This window comes from Hemitrygon akajei, chromosome 3 (genome assembly GCF_048418815.1).
Source record: "Hemitrygon akajei chromosome 3, sHemAka1.3, whole genome shotgun sequence".
NCBI classification, from domain to species: Eukaryota; Metazoa; Chordata; class Chondrichthyes; order Myliobatiformes; family Dasyatidae; genus Hemitrygon; species Hemitrygon akajei.
The window spans coordinates 100,675,562-100,692,200 of record NC_133126.1 but is presented as its reverse complement, the minus strand read 5'-3'; the positions used below and the strand labels follow the sequence as shown (position 1 = coordinate 100,692,200).

The window sequence follows — 16,639 nt, the reverse complement described above, 5'->3', positions numbered from 1 at the left end:
ACCGGATTTTCAGCCGCAGGTGTCCCACGTTGTAATATGAGATATTTACACAGAAAGATATTACACGTGAGGATTTTTTTAACTTTTAATTAAATCCATATGGTAACAAAAACAAATACATATTGCAAATGCTTTTTTTCGAACCGTGCCCGTAACGCGGCTACTTTTAAATATACGTTGCGTATACTTCTTTACTGAACAACATTCCAATATCTCCTAACGACTGGTAAAAAATATATATACTGCAGCCTACCAGGAAAAGTTATTGATCGCCTTTAACTTAAAAGCAGCGTTTTCGCTCCGCCGCTTGACCCCCTCCTTTCCGTTTATCGCAAACGGCATTTTTCCCACAAGACACGGCGAAACCGGGTGTGACGTCATAGCATCCCGCAATGTAGTACAGAAAACAAATATAGTTAAAACTCTTCTAACTTTAACTAGAAAATGAATTACTAAGCGAAAATATTATAAACTAAATAACTGCCATAAGGCAGCACAATGCTTCGAGTGTTTTCCATGTTGATGAGGGTGAGTACAAATGACTGATTTACAATAATTTAATTGTGAAAGTGCACTTGATTTATCGTACAATTTCATTGGACCTCTGTGAACTACTCATCAATTTTATTGGTCTACTGTTACGAGGCAAAATGTTTACGAGGCGGCATGAAAAAAATCATGTATTAGCCGCTCCGTATTAAAGGCCGCAAAGTTCAAAGCTGTTCAAAATGTGGGAAAAAAGTAGCGGCTTAAAATCCGGAATCTACGGTACTAGGAAGCTTTCCATTTCTCAGCTGTTAATTTTTAATGTCTGTCTAGAGCAATTGTAACCAATCACAGATTATCTCCTAAAATCACCTTGTATGGAGTACATCATACAGCATTCTGTGATAAGCCTTTCTGAGCCCAAATATTCACCCTCATCCTATACACTGGAATTGTACAAAGCTGTCACAGGTCTTCCTGGAATTTACAGTGCAGATCAGTGTCCATTCCCAATAGGCAAATATAATCCAAATATCCAGAATGAAACCATCAATTTTAATTTACCTAGTCAGGAAAAAGTAGAAAAAGAAAATAATAGTACAACACAGGAACAGGCCCTTCAGTCCACAATGTTGTGCACCTAGGGAACTAATCCCTTCTGGCTACACAATGTCCATGCCACTCCATTTTCTGCACTTTCTTGCACTTATTTAAGAACAACTTGAAGGCCTCCGTCATATTTTCCCCTCACCCCAACCCCCAATAGGGTATCCCTGGCACCCACTACTGTGTAAAAATTGTTCTATACCAAGATCAAAAACATTTACTATGCAGAAATTTATTCTTAAGTATACCTGCAGACTCAGCAAGTTATTAAAATATTAAATGCTTTCCTTATAAGTTGCAGAGAAAGAAGGATCACAAGCATTTTTCTCATAGAATTTTACATTCAAAGTATATTTATTATCAAAGTATGTAAACCATATACAACTTTGAGATTCGTCTCCTTACAGCAAGCCACAAAAGATTCAATAGAGTCAAGAAAGCCAACAGAGTCCATAAAAAACCCATCAAGCATCCCATGTACGGTGCGGGGGGAGGGGGGGGGGGGGAGAAATCACAGTGTGTAAACAATAAAAGTAAGCAAATAACATTTAGAACTGAGGTCCATGTAAGTGACTGAACAGCCAGCCATCACTGCTGCTGATTCAGGAGCCCATTAGATGCGACTTCAGCTTCAGATCAGCGCAGAGATGAGTAAACCACGGAGCACTGAGCTGAAACAGCCGTTGCCTCTCATCTGCCCCTAAAACCCTAATCTTTAGAATCTGGCTCGTTGCTTAAATCATCCAAACACCAGATTGTTCCTCACTCGAGGACACTAGCCTGGACTCTGTCGCCTCGATTCAGCGTGACCTTGAACTTCAAATTTCAGGTCTTTCCTTGCTTTCGGACTTGAGCCCACCACTTGACCCTGCATCACCTCTATTCTGCCACATCAAGTCCACTCCAGCAATGGCCAAACATTGGCTCGTTCCTTACTCTCGTGCTCAGGCCAAGCCACCTGATTTAGCCCACACACACCAAGCCACAGCTGTCCTGCTCCTTCAAGACTTCAGTTCACACTTCAAAATGCTAGGTCGTACAGACAGTTCAACAGCTCAAACCCAAAAGAGAAGTTTCAGGCTATTAATTGCAGTGATCGTATCTGAGAAAAAGTGCAATTAATACAGTTTTGTTTGCTATCTGCAGGTCATCACCATGCTTCACCAGCACCATCTTAAACCAAAACTCAGTAACTGATATAAAACAATGAGAAATCCATGTACTAAGTGAGACGATCAAAAGCCCTTCCCATACAAAGATCTTTTACGGCATGAATTAGCATACTCAAGCTACTGTGACTCAAAAATTCTGATGTAACATAATTTATTTTTCAATCTCATTACAAAAGTCAGCATATGTCTTTAGTTTAATTTTGTGAAGCCATTAAGAACTGAGTGTATTTTACCTTCAATGTGCCAACTAATTTAACTTGCAAATTTGATAGAGAACTCTTTCAGCAAAAGTAAAGATTTTCAATAAAAGGATCTTTGCTTCAAATTACTAACAATTTCTCCTACACCGAAACTTGAACTGTTTAGCATTTCCATAATTTTCCATTCCTTTTGAAAATAAAGATGTAGTTTGTCACCTCCCAGCTTTTATTAAAGTAGAGAAAATAACTAAACTTAGTTAAACTTACCACTTTCCATCGTTCTTTTACTAGGAAACTGACTGACAATATGTCAGGCTGCTCGCCTCCCCCGCTCATGATTGTGGTCCCTTTTGGAATAGGTGCTATACAATGCACAAGTCAGCTTGGATCTTCAGAGCTGCAAAGGTTGGTTCCATTTAATCTGTGATTAAAAATACAAATCAAAATGAATTATCTGGTAAAATTAATAACTTGATTCTTTATCACATTTATTGCCAATGAAAACTTCCAGATCCAAAAAGTGGGGCATCATGAAAAGTTCATAGCAAAAGAAGCATGAACTCAGTCTCCAGGAAAGAGCTGCACACTTTTCAAAAGAGTACAGGTGAATTTAAATTAGTTTTAAGCAAAGAAAAAAGCCACAATGTCAATATTTTCAGCTTTTTCACCTGAATGTTGAAAATAACAGGAATGAACTTTTTCCCTGAAGCCTGCTTTACAATAAATACTTCTGTGCTCCATATATTGAAGTTGTTTTCAGATCCTTATAATGAACGAAAGATGAATTTTATGGGTCAGATGGAGAAAAAAGCTTCTTGTGTTTAAAAGTAACATGAAATGATTCATGAAGGTGACACGTATATTACAGGTCAGCCTCACCATCAACTTGATGCAATTCATCACATGCTAGGCAGGGACACTGCAAAGTCACCCATGTTATGTCTCAATTTCATAATAATTTGCTGACAGGACCTCTTTTACATCTACCAGAATCATCACATTTCCCTCGATTGTTTGAAAATATATTTAATATGTGTGATTGAGAGAGCTAATGTAATAATATTGATTCTTTGAGTCACTGTTCTTGTAAAAAATTAAGAATACTGACAGGAACAAAGTTCACAATAGATAGAAATAACATTAAAATAGAAAGCCTGCTTCTGGGTAAACACAATTAAAATTCATTTGAGGTCCAAAATATTGTTCCTAACAGTTCAAGTCAAAAGTTCCTAATTAGTACAGCCTTCAAAATCTCACCATTCTGGATATAGTTTTTGAAGGGTACTGTTAACTTTCAACCAAAGAATAAAGGTATATTAACAATGGTCAAACCATGGAAAGAAGTTACACGGCTCGAGTCTAAAGGAACTCCATGGAAAAGAATTTCTACAAATCCCACAGAGTCCTACAAATACATTCAGCTCCCTTCTAAACCCAGTCTTCTTGCATGCCAGACTCAGCACTCACTGTCTACAAACTTCTTCTTGTGTTAATTTTGGTTCTTTTGCAAATCAAAATCATTCCCCTTAATTCCTTTCATTCTTGACAGCTCTATCCACCATTCATGATTGTAATCGATCAGAACTGTTATGTTCCAAGAAAATAATTCCAAATATTCCAGTTCATCGACATAACCAAACAAAACTGAAGCTCCTCTTCATAGAAATAATTTTAGTAAATCTCTTCTCAAAACTTTGACATCCTTCCTTAAGCACAGCACCCACAAACCAACAATAAATACATGATCAGACCTGTCTACTAACAAAAATTATTTTCTTGTGTTACTTGGGGTATCTTCATAAAATAAATTATTCCAAATAGTTTAAATAGTCTTTACATACTGCATGCCCTGCCATTTTCAATAAACTATGCATATATAACTATGTCTGTTTTTGCAACCCTTTTAGAATGATGCCCAAATTTATATTGCCTTTCATTCTTCTGAAAAATATGCCAATTTATATTGCTCAGCATTAAATTTCATCTGTCACCTATCAACTCGCTTTAATTCCTTAATCCAAACATTACCTACATTAGCTGATACCTCTTTACATTAAAATGGTTCCATTGCCCAAGTACAGAAATGCCCACAAAGCTCAAATCCAATTTATCCTGGCCAGATCCGTTCCTATTACATTGAAATTGACCTCTTCCCATTGACTTTTTTTTTAAAAAACCTTGGAGTAGTCCATATATTTTCATAAGCTATTCCAAATCTTCTAACATTGTTATTACTACTTCCCTCTGATCCCCACTGAAACTTACTCATTTCCTGGAATCATCCAGCAATGCCATCATCCCAGTCATACCGATGCTCAAGAAGAACATGGTAACCTGCCTCGATGACTATCATCCAGTAGCACTTGCTCCACTATGAAGGGCTTTGCAAGGTTGATCATGAGGCACATCAACTCCTGCCTCAGGAGTGACTTGAATCCACTCCAATTTGCCTACCGTCACTACATATCAACAGCAGATGTTATTTTATTCGTTCTTCACTCAGCACTGGAACATCTGGCTACTGAAGATGCATATATCAGGATGTTCTTCATTGACTGCAGCTCAGCATTCAACACTATCATTCCCTCAAAACTAATCATTAGACTTGAACACATTCCTGTACAACTGGATCATCAATTTCCTCACATGCAGACCCTAGTCAGTTTGGATCAGCAACATCTTCTCCACAATCTCTATCAGCACAGGTGCATCACAAGGCTATGTTGCTTAGCCCCTTTCTCGACTCATTTTATACCTATGATGTGTAGCAAAGTACAACTTCAATGTCATACTTAAATTTGCTAATGACTACTGTTGTTAACCATAGCAAAGGTGGTGACAAATCGGCACATAGATGTCAGATTGAAAATCTGGTTGAATGGAGCCACAATAACAACCTCTCACTCAACATCAGCAAAACTGAAGACCTAATTTTCCTTGCTGTTACCATATTAGTGGATCCTTCCTGGGAGCAGCAAGTAAGTGGCATCACAAAGAAAGCACAACAACATTTCCACTTTCGTAGAAGTTTGCGTAGATTCCGCCATGTTATCTACAAATTCGACAGACTTCTATTGATGCACAGTGGTGAGTATCCTCACTGGTTATATCAGACCTGATAAAGGAACACCAATGCCCAAGAGCAGAAAAATCTATGGAATGTGGCGGATTCAGTTCAGTCCATCATCACATGCAAAGCCTTCCAACCCAGTCATTGAGCACATTTACAAGCAATCCTGCTAGAAGAAAGCAACATCCATCATCAAGGGCCCTCATCATGCAGGCCATGTGTTCTTCTTGCTACTGCTATTGGGCAGGAGGAACAAGAGCCTTGAGTCCCACATCACCATGTTCCTGAATAACTATTACCCTACATTCATCAGGTTCCTGAAGAACTTCACTCACCTCAATGCTGAACTGGCTCCATAATCTACAGACTTGCTTTTAAGGACTCTGCAATTCATGGTCTCAGTACTACTTGCATATTACTTTTATTATTTACACGATTTGTCTACTTTTGCACATTGGCTATTTGTACGTCTTTGCTACACACAGAATTTCATAAATTCTATTGTAGTGCTTTATTTTCCTGGAAATACCTGCAAGAAAATGAATTTCAAGGCAATAAATGGTGACATATGTACTTTGATAGTAAATTTACATTAAACTTATCCCTATTAAGTTAAAAATGTACCGATCAATGCCATTCAAAAACTCTTCCCTTCCTTTGTCCCTTTTACTCCCTGAATCTTTGCATAATTAAAGATTCCATGTTGCTTACTCCATGGTTTTTATAATTTTCTTGCAAATTTATTTCATATCCTTCCCCACTACTTGGTAGCTTCTATTGCTTCTTATTTCTAAACAGTGACAGACACCCTCTAACTGCAATAATGCCCTTAACCACAACTGCCACTCCTTGTCTATCTTCACTGAATATTTTCTGTCTATTGCAGCTCAAAATTTAGATGGGTTTTGATGTTAGCAATATAATCCACCTAGTTAATAACTATGCCTGCAGCTCACTCACTTGTTTCTAGCATTTATATACACATGCTGTAAACCGGTCTTAGAACTACTTTACCAATGAATTTGTATTAACTGTAGAAGTTCCCTATTTGTTGCTCTAATGCAAATACTCTAATGCCATTTCTCCCAACATTTTCATTCTTTTTTCCTCCTGTGTAAAGATATTTTCCTCCCTGTTAAATTCAATAAAAACCTTCACAAACAAGAGAAAATCTGCAGATACTGGAAATCCAAGCAACACACACAAAATGCTGGAGGAACTCAACAGGCCAGGCAGCATCTATTGAAAAGAGTACAGTCGACGTCTCGGGCCGAGACCCTTTGGCAGAACTGGAGAAAAAGCCGAGGAATAGATTTAAAAAGGTGGGGTGAGGGGAGAGAGAAACACAAGGTGATAGGTGAAACCTGAAGGGGGAGGGGATGAAGTAAAGAGCTGGGAAGTTGATTGGTGATGGAGATACAGGGCTGGAGAAGGGGGAGTCTGATAGAAGAGGACAAAGACCATGGAAGAAAAAAAAAACAGGGGAGGAGCACTAGGGGGAGATGATGGCTCTATAGTAGTCTGGTGTACTGACCTCTACGTTGCCGAGTCCCAGCACCAACTCTTACACACCTTTTTGTAACTACCCCTTGAATAGGACCCCACTAAGGAACACCAGGCCATTGCCTCCCACACATCACTAACCTTTATTGATTCTGGGGATCTCCCATCCGCCACCACCAACGTCAAAGTTCCCGCACTTCCCATTTCTACTTCTTACCCAAGTTCCATAAAACCACTTGCCCAGGTAGACCCATTGTTTCATCTTGTTCCTGCCCCACTGAACTCATATCTGCATACCTCGACTCTGTTTTATTCCCCCCAGCTGAGTCCCTTCCTACCTATACCTGTGACACTTCATACGCTTTGGATCTTTTCAATTATTTCATGTTCCCTGGCCCCCATCATCTTATTTTCACTATGGATGTCCAGCCCATACATACCTCCATCTCCCACCAGGAAGGCCTCAAAGCTCTCCATTTCTTTCTGGACATGAGATCCAACTAGTTTCCTTCTGCCACCATTCTCCTCCGCCTAGTGAAACTTGTCCTCACTCTAAATTTCTCCTTTGGCTCCTCCCACTTCCTTCAAACAAAAGATGCCTGCATGTGTCCCAGCCATCCCTCCCTGTTTGTTGGCTATGTGGAATAGTCTATGTTCCAAGCCTACACTGGTGTCCATCCCCCACTTTTCCTACGCTACATCAACAACTGCATTGGTGCTACTCAAGTGGAATTCGTCAACTTTATCCACTTTACCTCCACTTAACCCCCTACCCTCAAAGTTAACTGCTCCATTTCCAACACCTCCCTCCCCTTTCTCGATCTCTCTGTCTCTATCTCTTGAGACAGCTCGTCTACTGATGTCTATTACAAACCCACGGACTCTCACAGCTACCTGGACTATACCTCCTCCCACCCCATTACTTTTGTAATCCACTGCTTCACATCTTTACTGTTATGCTGTAGGTATTTCATTTAACAGTACTGTAAGAGCAGTCTGTTCTGTTTTCAGCCTGTATGGGTTATTTTTGAAGATTAGGAAGGTGGAATCAGGAGGAGATTTTTTTGGTGAAATACACTAAGGTTGGTCTAAGAGCTTTAGTTCGGCGGGAGATGAAAAGATAAGTCGCTGGGGAGAGCAGATCGTGGAATACAACCCAGTGAGACCCATTTGTTCGAGATTGATTGCAAGCGATGTTTGGAAGGTGTTGTGTGCTTCCACGCAGACCAAGGGTCCAGTGCGTTGAGTGACACAGAAGTTGAAGATCAGCTCCAACTTGTGCACATTTGACTGTTTAATTATAATGGGGCCTTCTTGTTTTTTTCTTCCTTTTCTTTACTAAACCTTTAGTTAAGTAAGTTTAGTTGTATGCAATGTGCTGTCAGTTATCTCTTGGCAATGAGTTGTAATAGGGTAGCAAATTACACAGCATCCACACAAACCAGGGTTTGGGGTGGGAGAGCCATCTTAACTTCACAGGTTTGGTGGGACCAGAGGGTGTCTTCCCTAAACTTACACAGCCAAGGAAACCAGTGGGGTTTCACTTGTAAAAGCACCATCCCCTCCTCTCAATTCCTCCGTCTCTGCTGCATCTGCTCTCAGGATGATGTTTTTCATTCTAGTTGAAGGAAATGTCCTCCTTCTTCAAAGAAAGGGGCTTCCCTTCCTCCATCATCAATGCTGCCCTCAACCGCATCTCTTCCATCTTACGCATGTCTGCTCTCACCCCATCCTTCCACCACCCTACCAGGGATAAGGTTCCTCTTGTCCTCACCTAGCACCCCACCAGCCTCTGTATCTAGCACATAATTCTCTGGAATATCTGCCATCTCCAACAGGATCCTACCACCAAGCACATCTTTCCCCAACTTTCTGCTTTCCACAGGGATCGCTCCCTACAGAACTCCCCTATCTATTCGTCCTCCTGGCACTTATCCTGCAGGAAAAAAATGCTACATCTGCCCCTACACATACACCTCCTCCCTCACTACCAGCCAGGGGCCCAAACAGTCCTTCTAGGTGAGGCGACACTTCAACTTGAGTCTGTTGGAATCATATGCTGTGTCCAGTGCTCCCGGTGTGGCCTCCTGTGTATCAGTGAGACCCGACATAGAAAAGGAGACCACTTCACCGAGCACCTACTGCCAGAAAAAGCAGGATCTTCCAGGGGCCACCCATTTTAATTCCACTTCCCATTCTGATATGTCTATCCATCCACTTTTGTGCTGAGGCCACAGTTAGGTTGGAGGAACAACACTTTATATTCCATCTGGGTAGCCTCCTACCTGATGGACTGAACATCGATTTCTCGAAATTCCAGAAATGCCCCCCCCCCCCCACCATTCCCTCTCTCACCTTATCTCCTTGCCTGCCTATCATCTCCCTCTGGTGCTCCTGCCCCCTTTTCTTCCTTCCATGGCCTTTGTCCTCGTCTATCAGACTCTCCCCTTCTCCAGCCCTGTATCTCCTTCACCAAACAACTTCCCTCCCCCTTCAGGTTTCATGTAACATCTCTCTCCCCTCTCCCCCATTTTAAATCTACTCCTCAGCTTTTTTTTTCTTTCCAGTCCTGCCAAAGAGTCTTACCCCAAAACGTCAACTGTACTCTTTTCCATAGATGCTGCCTGGCCTGCTGAGTTCCTCCAACATATTGTGTGTTCATTAAAACCTTCATCTCTAGCACCAACACCTTCCTTACAAGTGTACAATGTCCTGTGTATGTTACTAAAAAGGGCTTCTTTGGTTTGTTACAAGTAGGAATGCTTCTTTGTCTGTTAAAAGTTTCTCTTGCCGTTGTTTCGCTTTAGAATGGCTGATATGGTAATTGTATTCATTTGTTAATCAATGGGGAATGTTATTGTGTTTTGTGAGGCTGGGAACTTGGGGGAGGGGTTGCGCGGGCTTGGGGAGTCCGGAGGGAGACGCCGAGGAAGGAGGACGTGCGGACGTGCGCTCGGGAGACCACTGGGGAGTCCGAAGTGGGAGTTTCGGAAGGACGACCACCGAGGAGTCGAATGGTTTGCTGGATGAGCTCCACTGATGTGCACTAAACTGACTGAACTTTGATAAGTTGGCGCCTTTTGTTTTTTTCTTGTGTATATATATATATATATATATATATATTGTACTGCCTAATACTCTTTTAATTTTAGTAAACTCTTTAAAGTGTATTTCATAACGGTATTTGTTGTGAGTTTGATACTGCCGGCGGGGGCGCGAGGCATAAACTCGATTCTCACAGCACCTGCGTGTACGGGAGGCGGGGTTGGTGTGTGGCTGGATCTCTTTTTCCCCTAGACATATACCAGCCTGTTGGGTAAGTGTTACACAAGAACCCTAGTCCCAGCAGTGCTGAAGAGCAATTCATCTGACCTGCCCAAATCTGTATTCAGGCCTCCTGCAGTAACAGAAGCTTTACATGCAGACAGGAAGATATAGGTTTAGTGCAGGAAAATGGTACAGTACTGCATTTCATAGATCAGCTATGATTTTACTAAATGATAAAGCAAGCATGAGTTCAAACATTCAATTCTTGCTACTATCCTTTGCGCCTTCATGCTCCCTGAAGCTGGTACAGTGTTAGTTAAATAAATTAAGTTACTATTGGAACTACTATGAGGTACTATGGACCATCAGCAACTGCTACTGCAACCCATTGCCTCAAGACTGGGTATTCACCACCATTACTTGTAAGTCAGGGTTCTATCTGAGTCAATGAGCAAATACTTAACAAACAAGTACCAATCTGGAAGAAGCCACAACATTTTCTAAAAACAGTATTCAGCAATAAAATGAGCTAAATGAACCTAGTACAAGTTGGCAAACAAGTGTATGGTTTGTTCATCCTAGACAGCTAATAAGGAAATGCCAAGAACATTTTCATCCTCAGCAATAGCAGTCTGAAATGCCAGGTGGATGATCAATCTGGTTCTCTTTGCCTCCATCACAAAAGCCAGTCTTCAACTAATAAGAATTCTTCCATGTGATATATCAAGAAACAACTGAACGTGCTGGACAGAGTAAAGACAAAGACAAAAACTCAACTGTCGTACCAAACACCAGCACTCCGTAATACACATCTTTAGCCAAGCTGTACAAGATATTTAAATGTGTGAGAGAGAGAGATGCATTAGCATCAGCAAATCTCAATCTATTGGCATATTAGAACTTCCTACTGAAAATACTTTGAGATTTTTTGGGGGGGGGGGAAGGACATGAAAATGAAAGCTGCAAAAACTCAAGTTGTTTGAGAATAACAGATCATGTCATTCAAAACTCAAATATTTTAATTGGCATATCATGCCTGACTGTTAAAATACAGCTACATTCTCATCCCAATCCTAGCCCTCAAACCATAACTCAATAAGCAAATACTTTCTTTGCAAAACAACTGGTAGAGTATTTTGTAACTTTCTGCCTTCACTAACCTTTTTAACTTTAAGGTCAAAATCTCATTATTTTATTGGCAAGCCTCAAATCTCTTCTAATCATTTTCCCAATTACCTTAACTCAATGCACCTTCCACCTCCCCCCAATCAAATACTAGTCTCCATAAAGGAAAATAGATTGTGTTCACCTTCTCTGAGCTTCTCATTTCTAAACCTGACAGATCTGCTCTATCCTCTGTCTATTGCTGTTATATGCTTCCTGTAAAGCAGTGATCAGAATTAAGACCAGTACAATATTATATAACTTATAGGTAGAACTTCCTTACTTTTACATTCCTTGCAATGAATCTCATACATCTTCTTAATTACCCTAATTTATATATCAGCTAGTCAAAGTCAGTGATGTAGCAGGTAACAAGGGACAGGCTTTTCTCTGGGTGGGTGAGCTACCAAAGTCAGTAAACATTGCTGAATAAGTTTCTCAGCTACATCACTAAGAGTATTTTACCTTTTCACATGAGAGAAGTCAGCTTTGTCCAACATACCAATTTTCATTAATCCACAGCTAGCATTTGAAAAGTGTCTTTATGTAATTAAAACATTTCAAAGAAGCAATTCCCAGACAAAACCCAATTCTACTAGTTGCATTCACCAAGATTATCAAAATCAGCGATGGATTGCCTCTAGATTGGCCGACAGTCTATATTGCACTGACGCAAGAAGTGTAAAATAATATTCCAAATTGGTTCCATTGGACCACTTCAAATTAATTATGATTTCATTGTATACATGAATTTCATAGCTTTCAACAACATTCTTCATGGTGGCTGATTCAAAAGATTAAGACATAATGATCTGATAGAACATAATGATTTGATAATCACACACACATGCATGATGGAAATGTTGGTCTGATTGCTAGGTTTGCAAGACAAATATTGATGGAATTGTGGCTAGTGAGGTAGTCTGTCAAAGGATCAGTTGGAAAAATGGTAGAGAACTGGTAGATGAAGTTTGAGGTGTTGCACTTTGAGGTCAGAAGACAGAAGAGTCACATCAGTGACAAATAGAGGTATCTCAGAATACAAGTTCATAGCTCCCTGAAAGTCAACAAGGCAGCAAAGAAATGTATGGTATACTTGCCAAGATTAATTGCAGGGCATTAAGTATAATAGTAGAGAACTCTTATTGCAAATGCATAAAACTTTGGTCAAGCTTTTGTACTCTCATTAATTTGGAACAAAATCACAACATTTCAAGATAAATTGACAGGATTACCCCACTCAATATCTGCCTGTCATTCTCTGTTAAGATTCACCAGTCACTAACATGCACCAGTCAGTGATTGGCAGGAATCCTACTGAACTCCTGACTGTGTACAAGAGGCTAATCATGCGACAAAAATAGCTTGCTATCTATTAGTACACTACCAACCCTCACATGCCAATGTTGTCAGCATTAAAGCCATGCTGACAGACTTGTTTCTTTCTCAAAATAAACAGTTTGCCTCTGACTTTTTTTTAAATGATACAGGTGGCTATTCAGCCTACTGAGATAATACCAGCTATGAGAACAATACCCTCAATCCCATTCTCCCAAAAAAACTCTGTCGTCTAGCTGTCAGTATCCAAAATTTACATATTCGGTATCCAGCATAATCCTTACTTTCAGTCAAAAAAATCACTATTTAATATACAGGATACTGGGTGCCCTCATCAGTTTAATTTCAGATGCCTTTAGTACTCTTGCATGGAAGAGTATTGTTGAATGAATTACCATATACTCTACAATATTAGGATTAACCAATAGTTCATATCTCTCTAAACCTTATAAACATTTTAATTTCCATCAAGAACAATAAATTTAAACAAACTAGGCATTTACATGCTTTTTTTATCATTATGAAACAATCACTTCTAGCTGCTTAAGTTTTTATTTCTGACAACAGTGCTAGAAAGCTGAATGTTAAAATCATTGCATCAAAATACACTTATGTCCAAGTCAGTAATAAACTATACCAAAATGCCTTCCCTCCTGTACAGAAGCACTAAAAACATACAAAATTTAAAAATGGTATGGGAAGCAATTAACCCATTTTTAAAACTTTTAAACTAAAAATGAAAGATTGTAACACTTCTCATTGTGTGGTTGTACATCAGACAAACAGTATATTCTTCAACCCAAATCCCCAAATACTCTTAATACGTTAAAAATGTATTACTCCACCTTGAAAATACACTTTGGACAGAGAAATCCAAATATTTCCTTCTCTCTGGTATGAGAAATTTCTGCTCAACTCAGACTCACATGTTGACCCTTTACTTTGAGTTTGGGACCCTTCGTTTAAGGTAACTGAGCCAGAGGAAGCAATAACTTTGCATCTATTCTGTCAAGCACTCTATAATTTTTGTATGCTTCGTAAAGGTCACCTTTCATTTTGAGGACTCTGCTTAAGCCTTCTTAATATGACAAATCTGTCATCTTAAGAATCAATCTGATAAACCTTCAATTCGCTATCACATGAGTAACAAGGAAATCAAACTGAAAAGGTCTTTTTAAAGATGTGTTATCAGTTTCAGCCCATATAATGAGAGGAGGACTCTGCTACTCTTACCCTTTATGTTACCTTTTTTAGCAATTAGTTTTGCTGCCTTTTTAATTCCTTGCTGACCCTGAATGCCCTTTTCAGTAATACCTATACAAGTATAGAGCGATCATCTGAGTAGTGCAAGTCAGAGTAGTAGGGCTTTAGTGAGGATGGGCCTAGGCAAGGTAGGTTACTTTTCTTCTCCCCCCCCCCCCCAAAAAAGAATAGCAGGTGTGACTGCGAGGCCAGTTTTGTGTTCTGGGTGTCAGATGTGGGGTGTCCAGGAGACTTCCAGCAACCTGATGGGCAACTCTGAAACAGTTGCAATGAGCTGCAGCTCCTTAGAGACCAAGTTAGGGAACTGGAACTGCAGCTCAATGACCTTCGGCTTTGTAGGGAGAGTGAGGAGATGATAGACAGTAGCCACAGGTAGGTAGTCACCCCAGGGCCACAGGAGACAGATAAGTGGATGATCATCAGGAGAGGGAAGGAAGGGCATCAGGTAGTGGAGAGCACCCCTGGGGCTGTCCCCCTTAACAAAAAGTATTCAATTTTGAGTGCTGTTGGCAGAGGGACTACCTACTTGGGAGAAGCAGCAGTGGCTGTGCCTTTAGCACTGAGTCTGGTCCTGTGGATCAGAAGGGTAGGGAAAGGAAGAGGATGGCAATGGTAATTACAAACTCTATTGTTAGGAGGGCAGATAGACAATTTTGTAGGCATGAAAAAGAAACAAGGATGTTAGTTTGCCTCCCAGGTGCCAAGGTTCATGATGTTTCTGAGCGCGTCCACAATATCCTGAAGTGGAAGAGTGAAATGGTACACATTGGTACCAACAACATAGGTAGAAAAAGGTAGAGGTCCTGAAAGCAGAATTCAGAGAGTTAGGAAGGAAGCTGAGGAGGAGGACCTTAAAGGTAGTAATTTCAGGATTGCTGCCTGTGCCACATGACAGCGAGTATAGGAACAGAATGAGGTGGAGGATAAATGTGTGACTAAAAGATTTTTGGAGTGGGGGCAGGGATTCAGATTTTTGGATCATTGGGACCCCTTCTGGGGCAGGTGTGGCCTGTACAAAAAGGATGGGTTGCACTTGAATCCTGGGGGGGGGGGGCAATATCCTGTCAGAGAAGTTTGCTAATGCTAATGGATAGAGTTTAAACTAGATCTGCAGGGGGTGGGGGGTGGGAAATGAAGTGAAGACGCAGAGGATGGGGAGGTTGAAGCACAAGTAGGGACAGATTGTAGGGAGTTTGTGAGGAAGGATAGGTAGATATTAGAGCAAAGATGCACTCAGCCTGATGGGTTGAAATTTGTCTACTTTAATGCATGGAGTATCATAAACAAGGCAGATGAACTTAGAGCGTGAATCAATACGTGGAACCACGACGTTGTGGCCATTACAGAGACTTGGATGTCTCAGGAGTAGGAATGGCTGCTGAGTGTTCCAGGCTTTAGGGAGGGAGGCAAAAGAGGTGGCGGCATGGCATTACTAATTGGGGATACTGTCACGGCTGCAAAAAGGAGAAAGTCATGGAGGGATAGTCCACTGAGTCAGTGTGGATGGAAATCGGAAACAGGAAAGGGGCAATAACTCTACTGGGTGCTTTTTTCTAGACCACCCCCCGATAGTAACTGGGATATCGAGGAGCAGACTGGCAGACAGATTCTGGAATGGTGCAATAATAATAGGGTTCCTGTGATGGGTGAATTAAACCTTCCTTATATCGACTGGCATCTCCTTCGAGCAAGGGGTTTAGATAGGGTGGAGTTTGTTGGGTGTGTTCAGGAAGGTTTCCTGCCCCCAATATTTAGATAAGCCAACTAGAGGAGAGGCTGTACTTGATCTGGTATTAGGAAAGAAACCTGGTCAGTTATCAGATCTCTCAGTGGGAGAGTATTTTGGAGGTAGTGACCAAACACTGTTTCCTTCATCATAGGGGTACTCCATAACCCCATCCTTAACAACTGACTCCAACATTTCCCAACCACCAAGGTCAGGCTAACTGGTCTATAACTCCTTTACTGTTCCCTTCCTCCTTTCTTAAATAGTGGAGTGACATTTGCAATTCTCCAGTCCTCTGACACCATGCCAGAATGCAATAATTTTCTAAAGATCATTACTAATACCTCCACAATCTCTACCACCACCCCTTTCAGAACTCTTAGGGTATTGTTCATCTGGTCTGGGTGACTTCTATACCTTCAGGTCTTTCAGATTTTTGAGCACCTTCTCCCTTGTAATAGTAATTGCATTCACTTCTCTTCCTTCACACACAACATCTGGCATACTGCTCGTGCCTTCCACAGTGAAGACTGATGCAAAATGCTCATTTAGTTCATCTGCCATCTCCTTGTCCCCCATCACCTCCTTGTCTCTAGCCTAATTTTCTAGCAGTCCTATATTCACTTACATCACTTTTTTTTAAAAAGTATTTGAAAAAGCTTTTACTCTCCACTTTGATATTGGTGCTAGCATGCTTTCATGTTTCATCTTTTCCCTCCTAATGATTCTTTTAGTTGCTCTCTGTAGGTATTTAAAAGTTGCCCAATCCTCTATCCTCCTGCTAATTTTTGCTTTGTTGTGCTCTTTTCCAATTACATAAGCTTTGACTTCCCTTGTCAGTCAA

General features: G+C 40.6%; 1 protein-coding gene across 4 annotated transcripts in view; it reads right to left on the bottom strand.

The window, feature by feature from the left end:
- LOC140725256 (tau-tubulin kinase 2-like) overlaps positions 1–16,639 on the bottom strand; it is a 363,522-nt gene that overhangs the window by 268,986 nt on the left and 77,897 nt on the right. For all 4 annotated transcript variants that reach the window (XM_073040487.1, XM_073040490.1, XM_073040489.1 and 1 more), the window contains exon 2: positions 2,732–2,885. In XM_073040487.1, the coding sequence (XP_072896588.1) occupies positions 2,732–2,800 (69 nt within the window). In that variant the 5' untranslated portion in view covers positions 2,801–2,885. The remainder of the gene's footprint in view (positions 1–2,731; positions 2,886–16,639) is intronic.